The sequence below is a fragment of the Notamacropus eugenii genome, chromosome 2 (assembly GCF_028372415.1).
Source record: "Notamacropus eugenii isolate mMacEug1 chromosome 2, mMacEug1.pri_v2, whole genome shotgun sequence".
NCBI classification, from domain to species: Eukaryota; Metazoa; Chordata; class Mammalia; order Diprotodontia; family Macropodidae; genus Notamacropus; species Notamacropus eugenii.
This window is the reverse complement of record NC_092873.1, coordinates 164,543,243-164,570,340: the sequence shown is the minus strand read 5'-3', so window position 1 is coordinate 164,570,340 and position 27,098 is coordinate 164,543,243. Positions and strand designations below refer to the sequence as shown.

At 36.7% G+C, this 27,098-nt stretch overlaps 1 protein-coding gene and 1 pseudogene across 5 annotated transcripts in view; one reads left to right on the top strand and one right to left on the bottom strand.

The window, feature by feature from the left end:
* Window positions 1–1,967: 1,967 nt before the first annotated feature.
* On the bottom strand, window positions 1,968–3,593 carry LOC140522874 (ornithine decarboxylase pseudogene; annotated as a pseudogene).
* Window positions 3,594–5,496: 1,903 nt separating this feature from the next.
* The window catches only part of MAP3K7 (mitogen-activated protein kinase kinase kinase 7), a 71,029-nt gene continuing 49,427 nt past the window's right edge, over window positions 5,497–27,098 (top strand). For 4 of the 5 annotated variants that reach the window (XM_072642841.1, XM_072642840.1, XM_072642839.1 and 1 more), the window contains exons 1-2: window positions 5,497–5,796; window positions 26,366–26,476. In XM_072642841.1, the coding sequence (XP_072498942.1) occupies window positions 5,677–5,796; window positions 26,366–26,476 (231 nt within the window). In that variant the 5' untranslated portion in view covers window positions 5,497–5,676. Of the gene's footprint in view, window positions 5,797–26,365; window positions 26,477–27,098 lie in introns of those variants that run through there. The other variant, XM_072642842.1, reaches the window with a different exon arrangement.

Sequence of the window (27,098 nt, the reverse complement as noted above, 5' to 3'; positions counted from 1 at the left end):
ACACAAGAATGAAGAGAAGCATGAAAAGGTAAACAGCAAAGAGAAGTCATAAGGGACTTATAAAAGTTGAACTGTTTACATTCCTACATGGAAAGACAATATTTGTAACTCTTGAAACTTTTCAGTATCTGGGTAGCTGGTGGGATTACATACACACACACACACACACACACACACACACACACGTGCGCGCACGCACGCACACACAGAGACAGAGAGCACAGAGTGAATGGAATAGGATGGGATCATATCTTTAAAAAATGAAATTAAGTGGTGAGAGAGAAATATATTGGGAGGAGAAAGGGAGAAATGGAATGGGGCAAATTATCTCTCATAAAAGAGGCAGGCAAAAGACTTTTTAGTGGAGGGAAAAAGAGGGGAGGTGAGAGAAAAACATGAAGTTTACTCTCATCACACTTGAATCAAGGAAGGAACAAAATACACACTCATTTTGGTATGAAAACCTATCTTACAATACAGGAAAGTGGGGGAGAAGGGGATAAGCAGGGTGGGGGGGATGATGAAAGGGAGGGCAATGGGAGGAGGGAGCAATCTGAAGTCAACACTTTTGGGGAGGGACAGGATCAAAAGAGAGAATAGAAGCAATGGGGGGCAGGATAGGATGGAGGGAAATATAGTTAGTCTTACACAACACGACTATTATGGAAGTCATTTTCAAAACTACACAGATATGGCCTATATTGAATTGCTTGCCTTCCCAAAGAGAATGGGTGGGGAGGGAGGGATGAAGAGAAGTTGGAACTCAAAGTTATAGGAACAGCTGTCGAGTACTGTTCTTGCTACTAGGAAATAAGAAATACAGGTAATGGGGTACAGAAAGTTATCTGGCCCTACAGGACAAAAGAGAAGATGGGGACAAGGGAAGGGAGGGATGATAGAAGAGAGGGCAAATTGGTGATAGGGGCAATCAGAATGCTTGGTGTTTGGGGGTGGAGGGAGGGGACAAATGGGGAGAAAATTTGGAACTCAAAATTTTGTGAAAATGAATGCTAAAAGTTAAATAAATAAATTTTAAAAAATAAAAAATAAAAATAAAACAGGTGACAACACTAAATTCAATCCCATCCTGACATTGTACAAGCTACAAATGCTTGCTTAGCAGCTGAGAGGCAATCTTTAAAAGCATATTTGAAAAGTGAATAAAAATCCATATAAAACAAATATTCAAATAGTTTCCATAGGAGCACAGATAAGTATGATCCCATCTGTTAGTCTTCCATATTGTTGCATTCGTGCCTACCTCATTCTTAAAAAACATTTAAAAACTCAAGCAGGAATTAAGTTAATGATTACCCCCAAATGCTCTAATTCAAGCTAAACTTGCAATTAATGGCTACAAAGAACATCTATACAATAACACTATCTGAAGTGGAGGTTATTGAGTGATGTTCCATTCTACCTTCCCAAGCACAAGACACTATCAAAGTGTTGATGTCCTGGTCCTCTACTTCTGTTAGAAACCTTGGTTCTTGGAGAACAGAATGAAGCAGACTGTTTTCTCTTGTGTTATGTTTTGTTTTGATTTTTCTCATGGTTTCTCCCATTCGTTTTGTGTGTTTGTCCTTCATCACTGAAGAAGACCATGCCATCAGAGAAATAATGACATGACTTGCACTTGACTTTGTTTTGAGTGAGAGAGGGCTGTGTACGTCACCAGCCTCACTTTTCCTCCAGAGCCATCTGAATCCAGTGACCAGATATTCATCAGGATGACTGGAGACCCAGGATGAGGTAGTTGGGGTAAGTGACTTGCCCAAGGTCACACAGCTAGTGAGTGTCAAGTATCTGAGGTAAGATTTGAACTCAGGTCCTCCTGACTCCTGCACTGGTGCTCTATCCACTGCACCACCTAGCTGCCCTCCCATTCATTTTAATTCTTCTATGGAACATCACCAATGTGAAAATGTATTTAATAGGAATGTATGTGTATTGCATGCCGTCTTGGGGAGGGAGAGGGGAGGAAATCTAAGATGTGGTGATTGTAGAAAACTGAAAACAAATAAATTTTTTTAAAAAAGAAAAAAAGAAACCTTGGTTCTTCCTTCATTGTATGTATTGCCATGCTGTCCCAGATATCAGATAACAGATAGTGCATCACTGGAATCCATTTAAGCAGCATCGACAGTATAGGAGCCCATGTTTTCAAACAGCATCTAGTCTCCTACATGCATTTCTGGTAAATTGCCACATTCAGCAATTCGATCAAGGCCATCACATGTTGGTCCCCATATGCTAGAAGAGTAATACTTCTCATCTAGTTTGGGTCTCTTCTGTAGAATAGGTTTAACATCAAACAGGATGCAATTAAATGGTCCATAGAATCCATCACTGGCATAGTACGTAAAGGTTTGATCATTTGCCTCATCTTCATCATCAGAACCTGTTTCTTTAATACAAGTTTTTTTGGCAATGCGGTTAACTCCAAGAATGAAAGCTAATGCAACACAGTATCTGCCTGGTTCAACTATGATTCTCACTCAAGAGTCAGAAAGAAAATACTTGTCCAATGCTGGACTGGTTATATTTGAGATCTCTTCACACTTAAGCTTTACATCCTCAGAACCAGGAAAACCACCACCAATAACAAGAAGAAACATGTTGAAACCAAATTCTACCCCCATGTCTAAGATCATCAGTGATCAGAAACTGGTTGGACAAAGGTTTCTGGATCAGTACAACCACTTCCCGTGTGAAAACTAACTACAATAACATCAATATTCAGTTCCTTTGCCCAAGTATAGTGACCCTATATTTTCTAAGGACTAAACAAGTATAACACAAGCCCCTAGCTGATCCTATCAAAATGGGAAGGCTTTGAATAAGAATTGAGTAAGGTCTGTGTTTGTCCAAGGACTGCCTTAGCTAAATGTGTTATGAAAGCACCTAGTATACCAATGTTATACAGTATGATCAAATGTATCAGATTAAACATCGTAATATACCAAGTATTCAAATTTTTGTGATTTTAGATCTTAGCAGGAACCCAAGACAGTATCTAGTCCAACTCTTTAAACTTCCTTTTACATAGGATGAACCTGAAACAGAAGTTAAGTGACTTGTCCAAGGTTACATGAGAAATGTCACAGTTTACATTTAAACCCAAATCATCTGACACAAAATCCAAAACTCTTTCCAGTACCCAAAGCTATTTCCAGTTCTAACGCAGATATTTGCAGGCTGTGTGACCCTGGGCAAGTTATTTAAGCCTCTCTGTGCCCCAGTTTTCTTAATTGTGAAATTTAAGGAAATAACTACTTGTTGTACCTGCCTCATATATAGGACAGTAAGGCAAGGGTTTGATTATGCCTGGGGAAGTAGGTCAGATCTCAATTGCTTTCCCAGCAAATATGCAAAGGAATTAAGATCCTCTAATTTGTACGGCGCAGAGAACAATCTGTGACTTCTTTACTGATGTCCCAAAGGCATCTTGAACTCCACATATCCAAACCAGAATTCATTATCTTTACCCCCATACTTCACCCAGTATGCCAGATTCATAACCTTAGTGTCATCCTTTACTCCACACTCACTCACCTATTTAATGTTACCAAATCTTGGTTTTTGCCATACATCTCTCCTGTGTATCTCCTGCTCTTCATTCACATATAGCCACCACCCTAGTCTAAGCTGTCATCACCTGCCTGTATTATTATTATAACCTCCTTATTAGTCTCCCTCTACCTGTCTTATTTCTTACCACCCAAATTCATACTCCACTCATTTGCCAAAATGATCTTCCTAAAGTAAAAGTCTGTCATGTCACTCCCCCTCAATAAATTCTAGGGGCTTTCTATTAGCTCCAAGATTAAATATAAAGTCCTTTTTGGGAGTGGGAGGGGGAGCGGTGTTGGGGGGGGGCAGCTAAAGCTTTTCACAACCTGGTTCCTTTCCTACTCTTCCAATCTGTCTAACCTCCTCCACATTTTAAATCCTACTATACCAGCCTACTGGCTGTTCTTCATATCTGCGCTTTATATCTGAAGGCCCTCCACACCTTTGCCTCTTAGAATGTCCAGCTTCTTTCAAGTATCAATTTAATTGCCCCTTCCGATCATTCCTGGCGGTCTTGGCTGCCAGATCTTTCTCTTCTTTTACCCTCCAATTTAATGCTGATTTGTGTTGTGTGTACCTTTTGATTGACATGTCTCCTTATTAGAAAGTAAGCTCTAGGGCAGGGAATTTTTGTTTACTTTGTATCCCCAGCTCTTAGCACAATGCCTGACACCTAGTAAGCCTAGTAATAAACGAGATTTATATATAGCTTCCTAAGTGCCGAGTGCTTTCCAATTATTCTCATTTGATCCTCAATACAACCCTGCGAGGTAGGTGCTATTATTATCTCCATCTTACACATGAGAAAACTGGGGCAAACAGGTTAAATCTATGGTCTACAGTTGAGTTTGAGGTTAGATCTGAACTCTGGTTTTCTTCTCTACAGGGCAGCTAGGTAGTGCAGTGGGACAGAGCACCAGGACTGCAGTCAGGACCTGAGTTCAAATATGCATCCTCAGACGCTTACCAACTGTGTGACCCTGGGCAAGTCACCTAAACCTTCTTTGCCACGGCTTCCCCATCTGTAAAATGAGCAGAAGAAAATGGCAAGCCACTCCAGTACCCCTGCCAAGAAAACCCCAAATGGGGTCGGAAATGACTGAACACCTGGGTTCTCTCGGGACAGAATCACTCAGTATGGTTAAGACTTGGGGAGTATTCTAGCTGGCAGTGACGGAGCCTGAAGCCCCCCGGCACTACTCCCATTATTGACTCCCTGGGCACAGAAGCCCTGGCATAGGCTCACTGCCACCGGGCAGATGGTCAATAAATATTGCCAGCCGGTTTAACTTCTGTCACAGGTCATTAAACGGAGGAAACGCATTCCGGGCTCCCAGGAGCCGCAGCTCCAGTTACGGTGGAAGGTCAGGGCGGGACACGAAGTTTACGGGGAGGAGTCCCGCAGTTCCACGCAGCGCGGAGGGAAGATCCCTCTCTCCCCGACCTCGGCTTCCTTCCCTCGCCGCTGCCCCCTACCCACACAGGGTGCTCAAGGGGCGGGGCTCAGAATTTTCTTCCCAAACTAGGGAGAGAAATAGAGCGGTGGTCACTTCCACTCGGGATAGTCGGGTTCCCGAACCAAGGCAGGCTTTCCCGCTTCACCCGAGTAAACGCGTCCCGATCGCTTCTCCGCAGAGGTGCCAGTCAAGAGCAAAGCAGACGTTCGCGCTTTAGGTTCTGATTGGCACCCAGATCTCGCGGGATCTCCCTCCTAGAGAGGAGGGTCTGCACCCACCCCCGCTACGGCGCTCTCGGGAGGTGCAGGCTAGAAGGCCCGGCTCCCTCCGCTCCTTAGTCTTCTTTTATTGCTCCCAGGATACAGCGCGCCGGGACCGCAGGGCAAAGTCCTGCAGACCCGCGGCTGTCCCTTCTTCCGGTTTCCGAGCGGAACCGGAAGATTAGGAGGCGGGTCCTCCCCTCCCCGACCGGAAAGGGCAGTCGAGCCCGAGCCGGGACACGGCCTCGGCCGCTATCCCCACCACGGCTCCCCGGGCCCCCGGGTCCCCGGACTGTCGGTGTCCGGGCTGAAGGTCGGTCCGGACGACGGAGGACGCAGCCCTCCGGACTGTCGGGGCGGCCTCTCCCCGGCTGCCGAGAGGGATCATGTCTACTGCCTCAGCTGCCTCCTCCTCCTCCTCCTCTTCGGCGGGTGACATGATCGAGACCCCCTCGCAGGTCCTCCACTTCGAAGAGATCGACTACAAGGAGATCGAGGTGGAAGAGGTGGGTGCCGAGCCTTTGTCCCTTCCTGCCCGCCCTAGACGAGCCTTCGTGGGCCTGAGGCTGGAGCTGCCGCAGAGGGGCCGGGGAGGTGCGGGGTGGGAGAGCCTGCCCTTTTCCGTTCGCTGCAGAAGTTTGGCCACAGTACTTCATTGCTTTACGTCGAGATGCCGGGAATAGCAGGCTCCGTAACAGGCTTTCCAGAACAAGACTTAGTTTCCCTCTTTGTCAACAATACTCTCGAGGAACGTGGTGGGACAGTTCCCCATTCCGCTGCTCCCCCAGCCCCAATTCTAATACAGATCCAGTTAAAGCTTAGTGCTGTATCCACAAAGCAGTGGTGACCAGTTAGGTCCTATGCTTTCGAGCTGAAAGGGACCTTGAGATTATCTAGTCCTACCTTTTCACTTTACAGACGCAGAAACTGAGGCCCAGAGGAAGGTTCGGTGACTTTTCCAGAGTCATACTGGTAGTGAAGTAGCGGTGCTGGCCGGAGTTTGCACCAGACTCTCCTTTGACTCCAAATTTGAGAGGATAGGCTGGAAGTCAGCTGTTAGTTAGGATGCTAGGTTTTCGAGATGGAAGGGTGAGCTTTAAAGCTCATTTCATTTAATTATTTTATGAATTACTAAATTCATAAATTTTAGTATTTTTAATATTTTATGAATTACTTATTTCATGAATTACTGAAAAAGGGAAAGCCTGAGCAAAGAGGGTTGCGCTATGAACTGAGGAGACAAATGATAGGGGATAATGCAGAGGTAGAGTCAACGCGGTTCGGGTTGTTGGTTTCCTTCGAAAAGAAAGAATAAAAAATGAATGAGGTTACTAGCAGAATGGTGATGCTTTTGATAGAAAACTTCGAGTTAGGGGAAAAGAGATTGGGAGTTGGGGTTTTTAACTACATTTTGTTAGAAAGTAAACTTTTAAATTAGCTCTCTACATTTATAATGCTTACATATTATTTGACTGCAAAGTGATTTCATCTTTCTGAGCCTCTTTCCTGCTCTGCACACTAAGAGTGGTCAAACTACCAAAATTCTAAAGTCCCTCTAATTAGGTTCTTTGATCTTATAAAAATTGTGTTGACAACACTTCATAAAGGAATCAGTTGTGTAGAGTGAGGTTTAGTTCTCTTAAATCAAACTGATTCTTGAATGTGAATATGTAAAGGAAACATAAAATGGGATTGCTAAAATTAAAGATTAAGATGGTTTTCATACATGGTTCACATTAATGATCAGGTATATTATGCAGTCTATAGAGTGCCATAAACATCACAAAGTTATGCAGAGATGCCGCATAATCCAAATTTGATCTAGAATTTTAAAAAAAGTTGATTGTAAGTTATTGTTAGAAAACCTGAATCCTTCCTTAATCACAGTTCTACTTCACTTTTTCCTTCTGGAGTGTAATAAAGTTAATTCATTAGTTTTTGTCTATCTAGGTGATAGAAGTGTGATTGAGATTATAACATATGTTAAATAAATGCTATTTAGAAGTAAGATCAGGTACACATTTTGCCTACCTATCTGCATTGGTTAAAAATTTTTTTCCTTGCCAGGAGTTCCTCAAAGTACTGAAATTGTTGGTTCAGACCAAAACGACAAATTGTGTATAAAAAAATATTAAAAGACAAATTTCTGAAAAGTTTTAAGGAAATTGACATTAGCAGTTAACTAAACAGTTTGAATATTTTACACATTTATTGGGTACTCTTTTAAGAGTACTCACTCTAAAGTTAGAGGTCCTACCCAGGCTTCAAGTCCTTTTTCTACCTCTCTAGTTTTAAGCCAAGTCGATTAACCTCCTTGAACCTCAGTTTCTTCATCTAGAGAATAAGTGTGTTGAACCAGATGGCCTTTAAAGTCCACTTACAGCTCTAAATATATGATCATATGATCTCCTGTATTAGAGGCATTTTAAAGAACCACATCTTAAGCTGACATGTTTCCAGTCCTTAAAGTACATATTCAGCTTTTAAACTTTACAGTACTTATTCTATAATGGCAATTACTGATAGTATAACAAAGTATATTTTATTATATATGGAAGAATTTTTTTTCTCCATTTTATATGTGTGTGAATAACTTAGTGGAGATACTATACTATATGAGGTCATATAGACAAGAAAAGAATCTTATTTTGTGAATAAAACATAAGAAAAATATTTTATAATTCATATTGATTATGAAAACCCAGAGAACCCTTAAGAAGAAATAGTATGGTTCCATTGTTATTTGAAAGGAATTTCTTTTTTGAAATAAAAGTCAGTCTTTTTTTATGTCATTGAGAGATAAATTTTGAGATCAAAATTTGTGTCATATATAAAAATTGTATTTTTTCCTTTAAAAATTTATGCCAGTGAACTTCTGTGTCTATGGATCAAGGTTTGTGTAAAAATTATAGTATGTAAGTTAGCAGAGCTGGGATTTGCACCCAGATCTTATGATTCTAAATCTTTTATTCTGTCCTTACCACAGAATTTGTGATTAGGCCTCCATAGAAAAGGGAGAAATTCATAGACTAATTCACAAGAGTTATTCAATTCCTACTTTGTGTGCAAAAGACTATATTAGAATTATAAGACATAGCTTCTCTTGATTAAGAGGTCTGGTTCAGGAAATAAAACACATAAGTGGGAAAAGTTGTTGGAGCTATGCAGAACAAAGCCTCACAAAATCTTGGGAGTTGGAAGAGACAAGAGATCATCTACTCCAACTCATAATTGAGTAGGAATTCCCTCTACCACACTCCTAACCAATGAATGACCCCAATCTCTGCATGAAAGACTCTTTGGAAACTTCAAGTGAATACCTGTCACCTGAGGCAGTCAGTGTCAGTCCTAAAAGTTTTTAAGTCCTTAGAAAGCTATCATTCTTTTCCTATGATCTCCTTATCTCAGTGATCAACTGCTAGTGAATATAATAAAAACCAAATGTTTTTGTGTTGACTGGGTTCCTCATCACAATTTGTCAAAGATTACATGCGTGGAGTTTTGAATTAGATTTTGAAGAAAGTGTAGAAAGTGATGAAGGAGAATATGAAGGACATTGCAATTTCAGATAAAAGTAGAAATTGAACAGGCCTGCTAAGAAAACAGTAGAAAGATGAATTAGCTAGAACAGAAGCAGGAATTATAGTAAAGAGAAATAAGATCATTTCTGAGACTGTGCCAGATATTGGAGAACCTTCAATAATTTAGAATTTCAGATATGGGTTTTGATACTTTAGTATCAAAGGTGCCATATTTTAGTATTGAGTGAATTTATAAATAAATACATCTCTACCTTGTATATTCTTTAAAGAGTTTAGTTTCTGAACCACAGTGACCTTATTTAAAGTGGTTTCAACTTATAAAGCAGCTCTAGAATGTGGATCCCAAAGACAGCATGTCAAAGTTACATTATACAAATTCTGGCACTATTATATCTGTATTATTTTAATGCTTCTATAAAAAGAAGCTAGAATGAATGGTACATTTCTTTTCAGAGAGGTGAGTAGGTGGAGAAATTACAGACTAAAGTTGTGGGGGGTTTGGTTTGGTTTTGTTATATATTCTGTAGTTTGTTACGAATATGGTCAACTACAATAACAAAATTAAGTTTACAACTCAGAGAGGTTTTAAATTGGTAGCTTTTAATTTCATGTGGGATTATAGGTAGTCTTGGATCTCAAGAGTAACGTTAATTTGGTTCTTTTGAGAAGTTATGAAATGGTTATGAAAAAGTAACCCCTCTCAAAAAAACATGTTTACATAATATCCATTTAGTCTAAAGAGATTACATAGGTTTGTCTCTGTAGTAAGTTAAATACTGCATATAATAATATATGAATCAGAGGTCTTATGTATAATAGTGAAATATATAATTATAGATTTCTATTGAAAAATTCAAAGATTAGTACAATCAAAGTTTCATATTTGTAATATCTAGGCTGTCTTGTCAGCAGATGGCAGTTCCACTCTGCCTTATGTTTATTAATAGATTTTGAAGTTCTGAAATAGTTGGAGGCCCCTAGTCTTGAACTAATAAGTGTAAGATCTTTGCTGCTGGTCCTTGTCCCAAATTTCTAGCCATAGAGATAGATAGTCAAATAGCCAACAGGTCCATTCATATACTCTCCAAAACTGAACCAAAGAAAATTAAGAACTCTGGTCACTAACTGCCAAGTGTGTATTGCTTTTCTGTAATTAAGAAGTACTTAACAAGCAATGACAAATATCAGGTCATAGTCTTTGAAATTTCTACTTAAAAATAAGATGGTATCTTTCAAAAAATTATTTCTCAAACTTGGAATGCTTTTTACACTAGAGAGAGTAAATTTACTTCAGATTTTGCATTGTGTGCCTTTCAGTTCATGCTAGTATCTACACAGAACATTGTACCTTCTGACCATCTATAATACTGACTGTTGTAGGGTTGTTGGGTTTTTTGTTTATTTGTTTTGGCATGTGTAATTAAAATAATTTAAGAAATTAATTTATCCAAGAAGAAGGGATACTTTGGGGGAAGGTAACTACGTTTTCAGATTTTTGTAGAAGAGATGGTTACTGAATATTCAAACTAAGTATTTGAGAATTGGAGGGAGGTCACATTAGCTATAATTCTGTAATTTTTTTATTACTTATTTTTTAAAGTTTGTATTAAAGAAAAACAGACTTTCTAGATACTTGGTAAAAGTAATGTGTGTCAGGTGTACTCAGTTCTTTTATTTAAGTAAGTTATGAAATTCAAAATTCTTTTTTTGACACAAATTCATACTTGTGCTGGAAAATAATCATTTACCCCTTGGCAAGATTTTTGATGTTTTCCTGAATTGTCAATAAAGTCTCAGTTTGACATTTTAAGGCATTCTGTTCTATCAGCCTACCACATTAGAAATAAGAACCACTATGGTCATTTGGTTTTAATATTTGGCTGGATCGTGTACAGGATTAATGCAGACTGTCTACAATGTCTTTTGTAAGTCCCTTAGTCTAAAAATGTTAATTCCTGTTGTAATCTCCCCTGCCCCCTTTGCTATCTGAAATACTTTCCTAGAAGCACTTAATTATTTAAAAATTCTCCTAGCACTAATCCAGCATCCTTTACTAGATTGTATGTTTCATAAATCTATGTTACTATTTGAATTCATTCTAGTCCTGACTTAATGCTTTTGTAATCATGGATTCACATCACTTCACCTCTGTGAGCCTCAGTTTCATTATTTATAAAAGGGAGAATAACAGTACTTGCATTGCTGTCTTACAGGACAATTGTGAACAAAGTATCTATGCCAGTGTTTTTTGGTGGTTTTCAGTTGATACCAAAACAATTCAAACTAGTGATGACAGTTTTTTTTCTTCAGCTGCTTTTCCACTCCCCCAACCAAATCTCACTTAAGAACTATTCCCTAAAGTTGCCTTGTATCCAGCCATACCTCCTACCCTAGCTATAATAGATATATCCATAGATGCTCAGGCTTTGGAAGTGCCATATTTAGAGACAAACTTGGAACAAAAAAAAAAGTAGTAGACCACTAGCTTTTACCCCACTCTAGCTTTATTTTTCTGCTTAAGTTGAAGTTGCTTCAAAGAGTTCTATCATTAGGAAAAGGCAAATAACTTGGGAACAAGAGTAGAGCCTCATGAATGCCTATTCTCATCTTCTGCTAAGCTAGAGACAGCCTCAACCAAGTTGCCAAGTAATTTTTAAGAAGAATCACTTAATCTCATTTTCCTAGGAATATTTTCATATCACAAAATCTGAGTTGGAAAAAACCTTAGAGAACATCTAGAACAACCTATGCCTACAGAAATTTACTTTGCAGCATCCTTGACAAATGCTCATCTATAGTCATTCTGTCTGTTAACATCTGCCCACTGCTCCTAGTTCTGGCTTCTGGGGCCAAGCAGACCAAGTCCCCAGTCCTCAGATACTTGAAAACTACTGCCATGTCCATGCCTTCTCCAGGATGAACATCCCCATTTCTTTCAATTGACTCTCATACTTTGTAACACCCTGGACTTTTACCAGACTAATGGATACCTACTCAATGTACTGTTTTGTCAGTGTCTTCTTTAAAATTTGATACCCAGAATTTAATGCAGTCACTTTCCCTGTTGTAAACACTTTGCCTTTTTTATTAAATAGCACATCATTTACTAGTTGTGAGACCAACCATGTAGTACTCAACTGAGCTTGCAGATTTATAAAAACCCCAGGTTTTCTTTTTAAAAAACAACTTTTATTGATACTTTTTGGTTTTATATCATGGTTATATGTAGATATATAACTATCTTCCCCTGAAGTTGAGTACTCCTTTCTTAACAAAGAAAAATAGTTCAGCAAAAAAATGGATATATGTAATAACACATACAACATTCTGTTCTCATAATCTCCAGGGGGGTTTTTTTGCCCAAAATTCCACATCTGGGCAGGGACTGTTTTTCTTATTTCTTTATAATTCAGCACTTATTGTTGTGTTCCACACACACTAAGTGCTTAATAAGGCAACTGGATGGCAGGGTAGATAGAGTATTTGAGGTGCAATCAGGAATTCACATCCTGCTCCAGCGTTTACTAACAGTGTGACCCTGGGCAAGTCACTTAACCTGACTGCCTCAGTTTCCTTGTCTATAAAATGGATAGCACCAGCCTCATAGGCTTGTTGTTAGAATGAAATGAGTTATGTATAAAGTGCTTTGCAAACCCTAAAGTTATATACATATATGTGTTTTTGTATGAATTTAAATATGTATGTATATACAAACATATATTAGCTGTATTAACATTTATTTGTTGATTGATCTAGCTACGTATTCAAAACTAACTAAGGAAACTGTGTGAGACCATTTCCTTATGCTTTTGGGGAGGCATATTAGAATAGTGAAAAGAATGATATTTGGAATTAGAAGATTGGATTAAACACTTTGTAAGCTTTATATAAACATTATTTGTTAATATCTGCAGGACTGTAAGCTCCATGTAGAACTGGACTTTACATCTCTTTCTGCACCTAGCACACTATGTACAAAAAAGCTACTTAAAAAATTTTTGAGGCAATCAGGATTATTAAGTGACTTGCCCAGGGTCACACAGCTAGTAAGTGTCTGAAACTGTCTCTGAACTCAGGTTCTCTTGATTATAGGGCTGGTGCTTTATCCACTGTGTCACCTAGCTGCCCTGCTACTTAATAATTTGTTGAATTTCAGTGATAAGGAATCAGCTACTTCCTGAGGTACTGTAGTGTAATAGTTCAATCAATATTTTAGTAATGAAGTGACAACCAGTTGTGACTATATAACTTAAGCAGCATATTCATAGAACATCTTCAAGAACAAGTTAAAATCTGACAGTCTGTTGAAACAAGCAGAAATAGAAGAATGGTGTGAGTATGGAGTGCATTTATATGAAAGTTTTCTGTGAAAATCAAGTTACTAGTAAATGAAAAGTTACACAATACAAACACAAGAATTTCAGCATTTATTTAGCACATACTCTTACCTGGTACTGTCCTGGGCAAGGAGTGTACAAAAACAAAGTGAAAAACAGCCCTTCCCCTTAAGTAGCTTATATTGTACTGGGTACAACAGCTTGACCAGGACCTCATGTGCAAGTGTATCTGTAATAATCAAATAGGAGGAACAGAAGAAGCTAATAATATGCCTGAATTTATCAGAATACTGATAAATTAGAACATCTGCAAAAGGAAATGGAGTTCTCTGAGAATCCTACCATATATGCACAATAAAAGCTCCCATTTTCTCTGTGAAATTACCAGTTTGGGGCATTCCCAGAGTAGCCCCTGTGTAATAACAATCTAAAAATGGGTATTTGCTTGTACACAAATGTCCACAGTTGTGTGTGTGTGCGCGCGTGCATGCACGCATGAGTACATGATGAATGAAACATCTTGTTCAATAAATTCTCACTTAGTTAATAAAACTTTGAAAATCTGAATTCTTTATCCATTAGTGTTTGTAGTTACTTTGGGAGTAGGGGGAAGGAGAAGAAGATTGCTCATTTCACAATTGCTGATGAATTCAGAAAAGAAATACACACATACACATATATACATACATATATACACAGAGAGAGAGAGACCAAGACAGAGAGAGAAAGAAAAGCATGTGCATGGCACTGTGCTGGATACTGAAGAAGATAGATACAAAGGTAAATAAGACAAAGTCTCTTCACTCAAGGATCATCAGTGGGTTATAGATTTAAATCTGGAAAGGACTTTAAAGACCATCTGATCCAGTCCCCTCAATCCATCATAAAGTATGAGTACCAGACCCTGCACAAGGCAATGGAGAGAGAAAGACAAAAATGAAAGAGTTGTTTCCTTAAGGAGATTGTATTCTATTGAGGAAGACAGTCTATACATATGTGGGTATAAAAAAGACAATTTGGGGGAAGATATAGGGGAGAGGTAAGAGATAAAAGGGAGATTCAGGCTTTGAACCCAGATCTTCTGATTGTCAAATTAATGCCCTTTCCATGACACTACATCACCTCCTTTAGTGGCAGATGTTAGTAACCAAACTTGACATTTAAATTTATTTGCATTAGCCAATTAGCGGTCTTAGAAAATTCCCATTACATTAATTTTTGTCAAAATTTATGTCTTTATTCCAGACTTTTCATTGTAGATATATTTATTCATTTATGAATATAAATACTTCCTGGGGGACAAAATAACAACTAGGGCTTTTTCTTGACTCCCAAATTTTCCTGTTCTAATCAACACTTTGGTGGCACTGTGGCACTTAATTGCTTTTTCAGGAAGTCTTTATGATTTTACCTCACTCAAAAAGTAGCAGTTGCATATAAAATGTAGCCACTGACCCAGTTGTCTTAATTTATTTTTTTTTTTTGTGCATGTGACTTAAATTTTCAGAAATTCATAAAATCTGCCTTTTGGCGTACACATACACACATATGCAGTAAGACTTAAACGAATAAGGCAGATAAACTGTTCTTTAAAGGACCTATTATTATAATTGCTTATACTAATAATTTACTATCTCAGATTTGGTGAAAGATGAAAATGACCAAAGAGCTAATTACATTAATCATAGTCAAATATATTTTCTTTGACAAAATATTTTAAGTCCCGTTAATTGGTGCCTTTTTGATGGACTCTTACCAGCTCCTAACTATAGAGGGAGGGGGAAATAATAATTCCTGATTTTATTAGAGTACCCACTTCAAAATCTCACCCACAAACCCTGCAAGTATTTAAAATCAAATTCAGTTGCATAATATATATGATTTGGCTGATGTGACAAGTTCCTGTAGCAGCCCAAATAGTAACCCCTCCATGCCCTAACAGAAAGACTTGATAAATTTTTTCAAAAAAAAAAAAATAATATTCAATCATTTAATGATAAGCCTCTACAGATTTATCTAGACTTGTCTTCAGAAGGTATACTCAAAGCCCTTCCAACTTAGTAGAATCTAGCAGAATTTGCATTATCTCTGGCATAAACTTTAAGAACTCAGGCTCACTGCTATACCATGATGAAGTATTGGAATAGAATATATATGATTTTTTTGGTGTGGCTCTTGTTGTTAAAAAAGATTATCTCAGTGATTTAGTGTAGACTCTGGGTTGAAATAGTTTATTATATATTTAATATACTTATTTTATTAAATATGTTATATATATATATTTAAAATACTTTATTCCTTTTAATATCCTCTTTTCTAATTATTAAAAAGATTATAATTCTTTATTTAATGTCAATCTAATTTGTTCTTCAGCAAACATTTTGTGAGGTGGATACAAAAGAAGGATCCATAGAAAAGAATTAGTTACTGTTATTACAGTTACTAGTTACAGCTATTATGTAGCCACCATTTGAGGGAAACGTGTAGCAAAGAAGGTGATCTTTTCCCTTGAGAAATATTTCCAGGAACTTTAGGGGAACCAGATGTGCCACCTAAACTAAGGAGGGAATAAAAGCAAGTGTGTGATAACATGGTCCACAAGATATGAATTTGTAGAAATAAGAGTGTGACTGAAATAACAGTAAGGATAATTAGGGAAGGCCTCTTACAAAAGGTAAGGCTCTTCCTTGCCTGTAGATCCATGATCCAGCAGAGAAGGGCATTTTCATAGGGGAGATCGGTTTTGAGAAACAGCAAGAAGATAAGAATAAAAGGCTCTTGGAAGACAGAGGAAACAGTCTAGCTGGGAAACAGCTAGAGATTAGGGAGAGGAATGTTGTTGGGGGAGGAGTAGAGGGTTGGTTAGTTGATGAAGGACTGAATGCTTGGTTGAAGAATTTAGATGTGATCCAATAGACAGGAGCCACTGTATATTCTTGAAAGAGAGAATGATGTCATTCAGCAATTTATGAAAGATGATCCTAGAGTTATATGCTAAATGAACTGAAGGAAAGAAAATGGCGAAAAGAAGACCAGCAAAATCACTTATTTCTTAGATAATATCTTATTTTAGGTCCATTTAGAAATAGAATTGTTAGTTTGGATTTTATATGACTTAAATTTTGTGTTATTGATCACAATGTGAGCTCTATCAGCTGACATGTTTTGTAGATAAACTGGCATAACAGGTTAAACTCAGATTACAAAATTCCCTCATTATACAGATTTTTAAAAAAATGTTTAAAGACAAAATCCTATCTATCAAAATTCAGGTTGATTTTTTCCTTATCAAATTGAAAGCTGTTCTTCTAGCAAAATATTTGACTTTAAGATCTGAAAACTGGAATTTTCTCTAGTGATAAACTCTTTGCCCCCTCTATGTAGTCTGGTACACAGGACAGAAGTCGTAGTACTTTTAAACTTTCTATGACTGTACTGTGAACATTAGTGTCTTGAAAAACGCCATCATCCTTGGGATAAAATAAATCAACCTTTTTGCTTACATACTTTAATGGCTCCGTGATTTCATCTATATTGGCCACTATATTGCTGTGACTTATCAATGACTTCCCTTTCCTCCACCTCATAGACCATACCCCCATAACAAAGAAGTACAGTTAAGTAAAATAAATCAATATGTAGAACATATCTGACATTATAATATTGTGTTTTTCACCTGTAGTCCACTGTTACTCTGCTGAGAGGAAGGAGTCATTCTTCTCTGAAGTCACATAATTGGTGCTCCATTGATCAGTGTACTGATATCTCTCAATGTAATTTTCCTTCATGATATTATGGTTACTCTGTAAATTGTTGTCATTCTGCTTGCTTTGCATGTGTTTCTTCATAAGCCACCATTTGTTTAGCTATCCTCCAGTTGATTAGCACCCACTTTGCTTCCAGTTCAGAGATGCTGCTGTAAATATTTTTGTATGTAACTTTTGTATGTAACTAAATTAATATTTAGTCTCTTCACCGGATCAAAGGGTATAAAAAGTTGAAGTAACTCCTCTGGTATAATTCCTAATTGTTTTCCAGAAGCGTTGGACCAGTTTATAAATCCACCAGCTGTGCTTTATTGTACCTGTCTTCCCATAGACCCTTTAACATTTGCTATTTTCATACCTGATAATTGTGAGGTAAAGTGTCAGTTGTCTTCATTCATCTTCTTATTCTCAGTGATTTGAAGCATTCTTTCATATTGTTAAGAGTTTTCATTTCTCTTTTTCAAAACTGATTTCATATCCTTTGCTATTGGAGAGTGGCTCTTATTTTATGTTAATAGCTCTTTATTGAAATAATGTATCATTAAAATCTAATACTTTCTTTTACAAACATAAGTTATATACAAGATAGAGTAAAATTTGAAGAACTATAAATATCTGGGCACAAATTCAGTTCCTTGTTAATCTTAAACTATTTTCAGGTATTGTTTGACTGGTTTTCTTTTGTACTTAGGAAAACTTTTGATACCCTTGGTGTTTCCTATTGAGACCTTTATTACCTACTTTTAACTATCAGTTTACAGTTTTTTTGGGGGGGAAATCTAATTGTCTTCTGACCCTTTTTTATCTAAGATTGTCCTACACTACTGTCTAACCTAAATCTCCTTCTGTGTTGGATGAAATGATTTGGCAACACCAAAACCTCCAGTGTGCCATCTTATGATTAAACAGAAGGAGGGGGGAATCATATTCAGATTGATTCATTGTAATTATCTCTTTCAGTCAGGAAGAACTTACTTGACATCTATACTACTGTTGTTTCTCCCTCTTTATCAAACAGTTTTCATTTAATGCAGCTAGCTAATTTCCAGGTTTCTCTTCTAGTTTGTACTGCCTGGCCTTTTTGCCATACAAGTAACTCGTTTATAATTATGAATAGCTCTTATCCATGTACATATGAACACATTTGTATACTGTGTATAACTTTAAGTATTATCTAGATTTTTTTTTTTACATCAGTGTTTGAATTTAATTGCTGTTTTCTGTTGAGTTTTCTCTCTCTACTATTGTATGCTTGACATTCATTAGGATTAAGCATCACATCTTCTAAAGCACATATGCCTGTAAAGGAAATGTATATTTTGTGTGTGTGTATGTGTGTGTGTGTGTGTGTGTGTGTGTGTGTGTGTGTATGAATGATAGTATTTAATTTTAAAACTAAAAAGCTGGTGATCTAGAAATCTTTTATACAAATATCCTTAGATACTTTTACCAGACAGCTTGATTGTGATGTTCCTCCCACATTTTTCCAAAATAGCAATTGGATTGGTAGCTTTTAAAAATTAAAATAGCTACAGAAACATCCGGGAAATTAGTCTGTTTTAGAAACATTTTACCTGATACTACCTAAATAGGCCAAAGACTTCTCAATTCAAGAATAAATGTGATTCTCCTAAGTCATGAAGATCTTTTCCATGTGCACTTGTTTCTAGCTATCATATCACATGGCTATTGGAGACTTTTTCATAGAACCACAGAATTTCACATTTGGGAGGAACCCCAGTGCCAGTTAGTCCCACCTGTACTCAAAGAACAGTCTCCACTGTGACACACAAGAAAACTGTTCATTATTTGCTTGATGACCCCCAATGACCCACTATTTCCCAAAGCAGTCCCTTCCGTTTTTGAATAGCTTTAGTTGTTAAGAAGTGTTTCCCTATAGCAGGCCCAAATTTACCTCTGTTTTACTGAACTCATTGCTCCCACTTCTGTCCTTTGGGGCCAAGCAGGACAAATAATAACCCCTCCTTAGCAGTGAGGTGGCACAGTGTAAGCACTGGGCTCTGTCCCCAAAAACTGAATTCAAATCTGGTCTCAGATATTAGCTGTGTGATCCTGAAAAAAAGTCATTTAACTTCTGTTTGCTTCAGTTTCCTCAACTGTAAAAAGGAGGAAAATATATCATCAGTTTCTCAGAGTTGTGAAAATTGAACAAGATAATATTTGTGAAGTTCTTGGCACAGTGCCTAGTATATAGTGGGCAGTTACAAAGTGCTTGTTTTCTTCCATACTTCTTTCTAAGTAATTGATAAAACTGTTAAACAGTATAGAACAAAGTACAGATCTGTACTTCTCGCATTCTCTACAACCTTTAACCATCACTTGCATCAGTTTAGCAGTCATATCCAACAGTTCTTTCAGTACCCAGTTCATATATGCCAGGTTATTTTATTTCATCAAAGGTTTCTAAGTGCTCACTTACTGCTTCACTTATCTTAAGGATCAACTCCTGGTTAGTCATCTTTGTTCTGTCTTCCTAGTGCAAAGGGCATTGTCCTTGTCAGAGAACAGAAGTGTAACCATTGTTTGTATCTTTTCAAACAGAAAATAAATATACATCTAAGGGGGAAGGGAGATTAGAGATCATTCTGGCCAACCCCCTCCTGTTGCAAAGGAGGAAATTGAGGACCTAGAAAGGTTATGTGACTTACTTGAGGTCCCACGAGTAAGTGGCACAGCTGGGGTTTAAATTTGAGTTCTGGGATTCAGGCCTTCTTTCCAAAGCATGAACTCATTCCTCAGAAATCATTGGTTTTCTTTGAGGAAAGATTCCTCATGTGATTTTATTGTTATACCTATCATAACTACATATGTCTAGGAATTCTACAGTATTCAAGTATTTAGGGTGGTGGGCATTTGCTTTCTTCCTTAGAGAAATTAAAAATGTTTATATTATAGAGATAGTTTCTACCACCCCAGTGCTTACTTCCCTTTATGGATTTGCTTGTATTTTTATTCTTAACCCTCAACACAGTGTATAGTGTAGAGTATATTAAAAAAAAATTTCATTCATTCTTCTAAACTTCCTCCTTATTATTCCCACTGCCACTACCCTTTTTCATAAAATCATAGCTCTGGATCTGGAATGAAACTTTAGAGACTTTCTAGTCCAGCCTCCTCATTTTATGTATTGAGGAAGTCAAGGCCTGTAAAAAGGCTAAGTGACATCCAGAGTCAGATAAGAAGGGGCAGATACACCCAAATTTTCTGATTCTAAATCCAGAATTTTTCACCCTCACTTGTTGATGTATAGCTTGTCATTTATCCTAATCAAGATTGTTGATTGATTTATTTTGTGCATCAGACATTATTGAGCCATTCAATTACATCTAATTCTTCGTGACTCCATGGACCATAGCATTGCAGTACTTGTCCTTGGGGTTTTCTTGGCAAGGATACTGGAGTGATTTGCCATTTCTTCCTCCAGTGGACTAAGGCAAACAGGTTAAGTGACTTGTCCAGGGCCCAGCTTGTATGTGAGGCTGCATTACATCTCAGGTCTACCTGACTTAAAGCCCTGTGCTCTAACCACTGAACCACTTAGCTGCCTTGTATCAGACATTTATCACCTTCAAAGTGAACCTTACTGTCTAGTAGTAGAGATTAAACAATATGAAAACCATAATGCTTGACATGATATGATATAACATGTACATACATTAGTGAGTTATTAAATAAAAATTTCTATGCCAATCTAAATGGTTAAGATATCAAGGATGACTCTGTAGAGGCGGTAACATGGAGAGAAATAGATTCAGACCCTATGACCATTTATTTCTCTCCTTTGAAGCCCAACTCAAATGTTACCTCCTCCACATAGCCTTCCCTGATATCTTAACAACTTGGATATTTGCCTCTGTATGAGTCTTATCATTACTTGTTAATTATAATCTTCTTGAAGCCAAAGATGATGTCTTAATTATTTTGTAGCTGGGGTGGGGTACTTAATAAGTATGGGAAATACCAAATGTAGGATGATGGCTTATATCATCCATTTTATTTTGATTTTTAATTGTTTTCATTAGATCAGTTTTTCTGATATCTCTCATATGCTTCTTCCCATAAAGGGATTCATTCATTCAGAAGAGGTTTTTAAACTTTGTTGTATCATAGAGACACCCTGTAAGCCTTCAACTGTCCAGTGAAGCCTATGGACCTTTTCCTAGAATAATATTTTAAATGTATAAAATAAAATACATAGGATTACAAAGAAGGACAATTCTGTTGAAACACAGTTATCAAAATATTTTTCAAGTTCATGGACCCCAGCTTAAGAACATCTGAGTTCTAAAAGAAAGAAATTAAGTAGAAACACTTGAAAGTTTTATATTAACCTTCAAAATAAAACTGCAAAATGTGTACATCTATAAGAATTTTTTATTCATCTGCCTGTCCCCTAGGCAGATAAATTTGATAATTAAATTAAAGATGAATTTATTTCCAGCAAAACTTTTGGTTCTTTATAAAACAAATTCCTAACCTTCAATGACAAACTGGACTCAACTTTCAGTTGTGCTAATATAAGAAAGTATTATTCAGGAGGAGCAGGAATTGTTTGCTTGACTATGGAGTACCTTTTATTTTTTCAGTTTGTTTTAAATAGATGTTTCTAATTTTTAAGTTAAACAATTTCATTGCTCCCTATTTCTGTTAAGGGTACCACTATCTTTCTGGTCCCCCAGATTGAAAATCTCAGTCATCTTTAATACCTTTCTTTCCTCTACTCTTTTTTCAGTAATCATGTCCTGAAAATTTTGCCTTTAAAATATCTCATATTGAAATGCTAATTAAAACAACTCTGTGGTACCATCTCATACCTATCAGATTGGTAAATGTGACAAAAAAGGAAAATGGTGACTGTTGGAGGGAATGTGGGAACACTGGGACACTAAGGCACTGTAGGTGGAGCTGTGCGCTGATCCAGCCATTCTGAAGAGTAATTTGGAACTATTTCCAAAGGTATATGAAACTTTTGATCCAGCAATACTACTGCTAGGTCTGTATCCCAAAGACGTGTGTGTGTGTGTGTGTGTGTGTGTGTGTGTATATACATATACATGTATATAAAGAAAACAGGAGAAAGAATCTCTTTTTTTAAACAAATAAGCCTATTTGTACAAATAGATCTGTTTGTACAAAAACATTTATAGCAGCTCTTTTTGTGATAACTGAGAATTGGAAATTGAAGGGATGCCCATCAATTGGAGAATGACTAAACAACCTGTGGTATATGATTGTGATGGAATATTATTGTGCTGTAAGAAATGACAGGCAGGATGATTTCAGAAAAATCTGGAAAGACTTAACATGAGCTGATGCAAAGTGAACAGAACCAGGAGAACGTTGTACACAGTAACAGCAAGAACTGTGAATGATTTAGCTATTCCCTGAAATATATGGTCTAAGACAATCTTATGGGACTTTCTCTCCACAGAGAAAGAACCAGTATTGTTTGAATATAGACTGAAGTATGCTATTTTTCGCTTTCTTTTATTTGAGTCATCTTGTACAAAATGACTAATATGAAAATGTTTTACATGATTGCAAATGTATAACCTATTGCTTACCATATCAGGGAGGGAGGGAAAGATAGAATTTGGAACTCGAATTGTTTCAGCACATAATTGGGAAAAAATAAAATATCTTTAAAAATAACATATCTCATTCATCTCCTTCCGTTTCATACATGGTGTCCATGACCAAGGAGGTGATCACTCCTTTATACTCTGTGTTGGTCATACCACATCTGGTGCTTTAAATTTAGCTCTAGCTAGCTCATTTTAAGATGAACCTTTAAGGTGAAAAGCATTCAAAGGAGGGCATCCATGGTACATGAACTCGGGATATTTATTTTGCCTATTAACAAAAAACATAATAGCTATCTTCCAGTCTTTGAAGGGCTATAGGAAAAGGGGGTTAAATTTGTTCTTAGTCCCAGATGGAAGAATTAGGAACAAGGGAAATGGAATTGGCAGAGGCTGATTTATAATTGATTTAGAGAAAAACTTTCTAACAAAACTGCTTTCGCTCTCACTGCATTCTCTCTCCCTGGAAGACTTAGGCAAAACCTGGATGACTACTTCTCTATTTTGATATAGAGCAAGGGTTTTGAAACTGAAGTCTTCAAATAGTTTTCAGGGTTGGTGTCCATGAAATTAGATGATAAAAATGCATTTATTTTCACTAACCTTTTACTGAAATTTAGCATTTCCTTCGATGGTATATTAAAAAAAAAAATTCTGAGAAGAGTTCCCTAGGTTTCACCACACTGGCGGAGAAGTACATGACACAGAAAAGTTAAGAACTCCTGTTATAGAGAAATTCTCTTCAAATATGGTCTGGACCCCTTCCAATTCAGATTTTGTGATGTATTTATTCAAAGTATTATCACCTCATGCTTACTCTCACAACCTACTATATTAAACTTTCGAAAGCTCCATTATTATCATGTCATTCTTTAGTTCAAAACCTTCAATAACACCCCATGTGAGGTAGCACAATGGATATAGTAATAGGTTTGGAGTCAGGGAGACCTGAGTTCTAATTTGACCTCATATACTTAGTTGCTACATGACTTCCTCATTTCCCTCATTGTAAAATGGTTATAATATAAGATCAACCTCCTAGGGTTGTTGAGAGGATCAAATGCGTTAATATTTGTAAAGCACTTAGCCCAGTGCCTGGCTCATGATAAGTTATATATAAAGTGTGTGTGTATAGTATATATATGCAAGGTATTATTGCCTAGAGGATAAAATGCAAACTCCTTAGTCTGGCATTCAGTATCCTATTAAATAGCTCCGCCTACTTCTCCAGCCTTTTCTACCTTTACTCCCATATTGAAATCCTCTACTCCAGCTAAATGTGTCTATCTACTTATTCTCTTCTGAACAGGTTTTTTGTGCACTCCTTCCTCTTCCCAGACTATCCTTTAAGATTGTTCTCAAAATTCTATCCTTTCCAGGAAGCCTAACTCAGCCTACTCTGATCTAATTTTCCTTTAACAAATAACATTTATTGTTCCTATCAATTATATTTAAGATAATTATTAATTTAAATTCATAATAACTAACATTTAAATTAATGCTTTTTCTTTCTCACAAGTTTCCTATGAGGTATCATTGTTCAAGTTTTTCAGAGAAAGACTGAAACTCAGAGAATTTTAATGACTAGGCCAAGTTCATATAGCTAAGTTTCAAAGTTTAGTGAGGGCCCTTTCTGTTGTACTATATGGTCACCTCTTTTTGTCATTTATTGTCTTGTACTGTTCATTAACTTTTCATGAATTTATATCTTTTCTCCTAAATTAGACTATAATTTAAGCTTCTTAAAGGAAGAGATTGTACATAAATAGGTAGTCCCTGATTTTAATGAAATAGGATGAAAATCGTATGAATGGTTTCTCAGTAGTTTTGCATCAAAAACCTTCACTTATTTGTCCACTAGATGGCACATAAGCATCAATAAGGAGAAATGATGACTAAGAATACTTTCTGCTGTCTAGCATTTATTAGAGACAGGTGAATGTCTCTGAGTGAGCAGATTGAGAAATGAAATCTAGGTGTTTCTAGCCTATGTTAAATGAACAGATTGATAAAATATACATTGATAAGTTAAAAAAAAATACTGTTTCTTTGTCCCTATATAGGCCAACTTGCATTGGGTGATAGCAATAAATGTCGATTGATGTTTAATATGAATTGATAATAAATGTTGGGTAAATAAAGTCTCTCCTTGGAGTCAGGAAGCCCTGGGATCAAACCTTTAAGCTATTAAGGCAGGTCACCTAACTTCTTTGTGTCTTGAGTAACTCTAAGATTATAAATCACAGGTGAGTTACCAGTATATCTACTTGGAGAGAGTTTCCATATCACATGTTTGGACCCAAAACAGCTAGAAATTCAGAAGTATAGTATCAGAAGAAAAGTATTACTATAAGACATATTAATAGATTTAAAAAAAATACCAGAAGTTCCAGAAAATATAATATGTGTGTAGGCGTCTTTTTGCAAAGAGAAGAGAGGTACCCTAATCTGTGTTCTAGAAGTAAATGGAAAAGAAAGAGTTGGGGGATTATGTGAAGGGAGAAGGCCTACCTGGAAGGTTCAGAGATCTGAAGGAAGCCAATGATGGTGGGCCTGCAGTCTCTTATTCTCTCCCCTGAGCAATTTTTAGCAATAAGTCTCTGGTAGCCATGGCAACCTAGCCCAACTCAGCTTACCCTCTCCCCAACCCCCAGAGCAATAGAAAATCCAAAGGAGATCTTCCCTTCTGACTTTTTTCCACATTTACCAGTGACTTTTTTCTTTTTTTTAAATAGCATGCTTCAGACAGTATTCAGTTAATATCAATTCTTTCCTTTGAGACAGATAGTATGCTTCATCATTAGTCCTTTGGGATTGTCTTGAATCGTTGTTTGGCCATTCCCCAGTTGATGGGCATCCCTTCAATTTCCAGTTCTTAGCCACCACAAAAAGATTGCTGTAAATATTTTTGTACAAATAGGTCCTTTTCCCCTTTTTTGGATGCTCGTAACCATTTAGGAAACTGAATTGGGTTAACTTCAGGACTACCCAATAGTGGTTGCAGAGGTTTTCCTTAATATACCCTCTCCTCACAACTCATCTTCCCTAAGTGAAAGTCTTTCATTCTCTGACTTACCCTGGTTTATATTGACTGAACTATAGTGCAAGCTTTCAACAAATACAAAATCCAGTGCTAGTTTTTTTACCAGTTTTATGAGGAATCCAGGATTAGAGAACAGAAGACAATCTGTGTAACCTAGGGAATGGAAAAGGAGAGAAAACACAAATAGGAACCCAAGAATACCAAAGACGAATGACATCTCATATTTTCACACTCAGTTCTGTCTGTTATCAGTTTAGAAAACTCTTAAGGAGTGTCTGTTCAATGCAAAGTATTAGGCAGATGTAGAAATAGACATTGACAGCTCATCAGGAAAACTGTCGTCAGATCATGCCACTACAGTGTTGTTTATAAGGTGATTTTGTTTTTGTTTTAGTAAGCCAACTTCATTAGAAAGGAGAGATTTAAAAAATTTTTAAATATCTAATATTTTTCTTAATTGTATTTACCAAAGCAACTTTTCTCTTTCATTTTTCTTCCCCTTTATGTCATTTCTCAATCTTGTCCAATCTAGTTCCTTCCACCATTTTCTCATTCTAATTTTATAAGTGCTTTCACAGCATGTTTGTTCCAACTGTAAGATTCTTGAAGACGGACTACATCTCCATTTGATTCTATACCTATTCATCTTTTTTTTTTTAATTGGTTGCAATGCTATACATTCAAATGCAAATTATCTCTAAAAACATTTAAACTGCTGACTTTCAGTTTGGCATAGAGTAAATTTTTTGAATCTTGCCTGATTATAATATTTTTGAATCCTAGGTTGTTGGAAGAGGAGCCTTTGGAGTAGTATGCAAGGCTAAGTGGAGAGCAAAAGATGTGGCCATTAAACAAATAGAAAGTGAATCTGAGAGAAAAGCTTTTATTGTAGAGGTAAGTAACCCAGTTTGTTGTATCTTGAGAAAATATCTTCTGCTACTATAATTCTTTATCATATAGATGGTAAAGTAGTTGTGTCAGTAAAATGGCTATTTTATTTTACATTTTTTATTTTTACAAGAAATTCCTTTAGACATCTGAACATCAGGTGGTTAAAATATTGGAAATGTCATTATAAATACTTTTCCTTATTTGTCTTCTTGAATATAACAAATTGACCACATTGATGAAATTACTTGGCTATCTCAAAATTAATAGCATTACCTTGTTACTTGAGCAGATAGAAATTACTTTGTCTCCTATTAACCTGACTGGAGCTGGGGAATGTTAATATATTATGGTAAATTATTTGTAATTTTTTCCTTTAATTCAAAGCATATTCTTTGGAGAGTGAAAATTTTAAATTTTCTTCGTCAGAGAGAAAATAATATTTAACTCTAATTTTATTCATAAAAGTCATAAAGGAATCCCTGGAATTCAGTAACTGTGAAAAGATATATGAAAATTGTTTTTGCATTTTAAACTGGTATATAGGCAAAGTTTCATATGCTGTTACCATGCTGAAAGAAATACGGTATAATAGCTATAAAATCTATTTCTTATCACTTTTTTTATC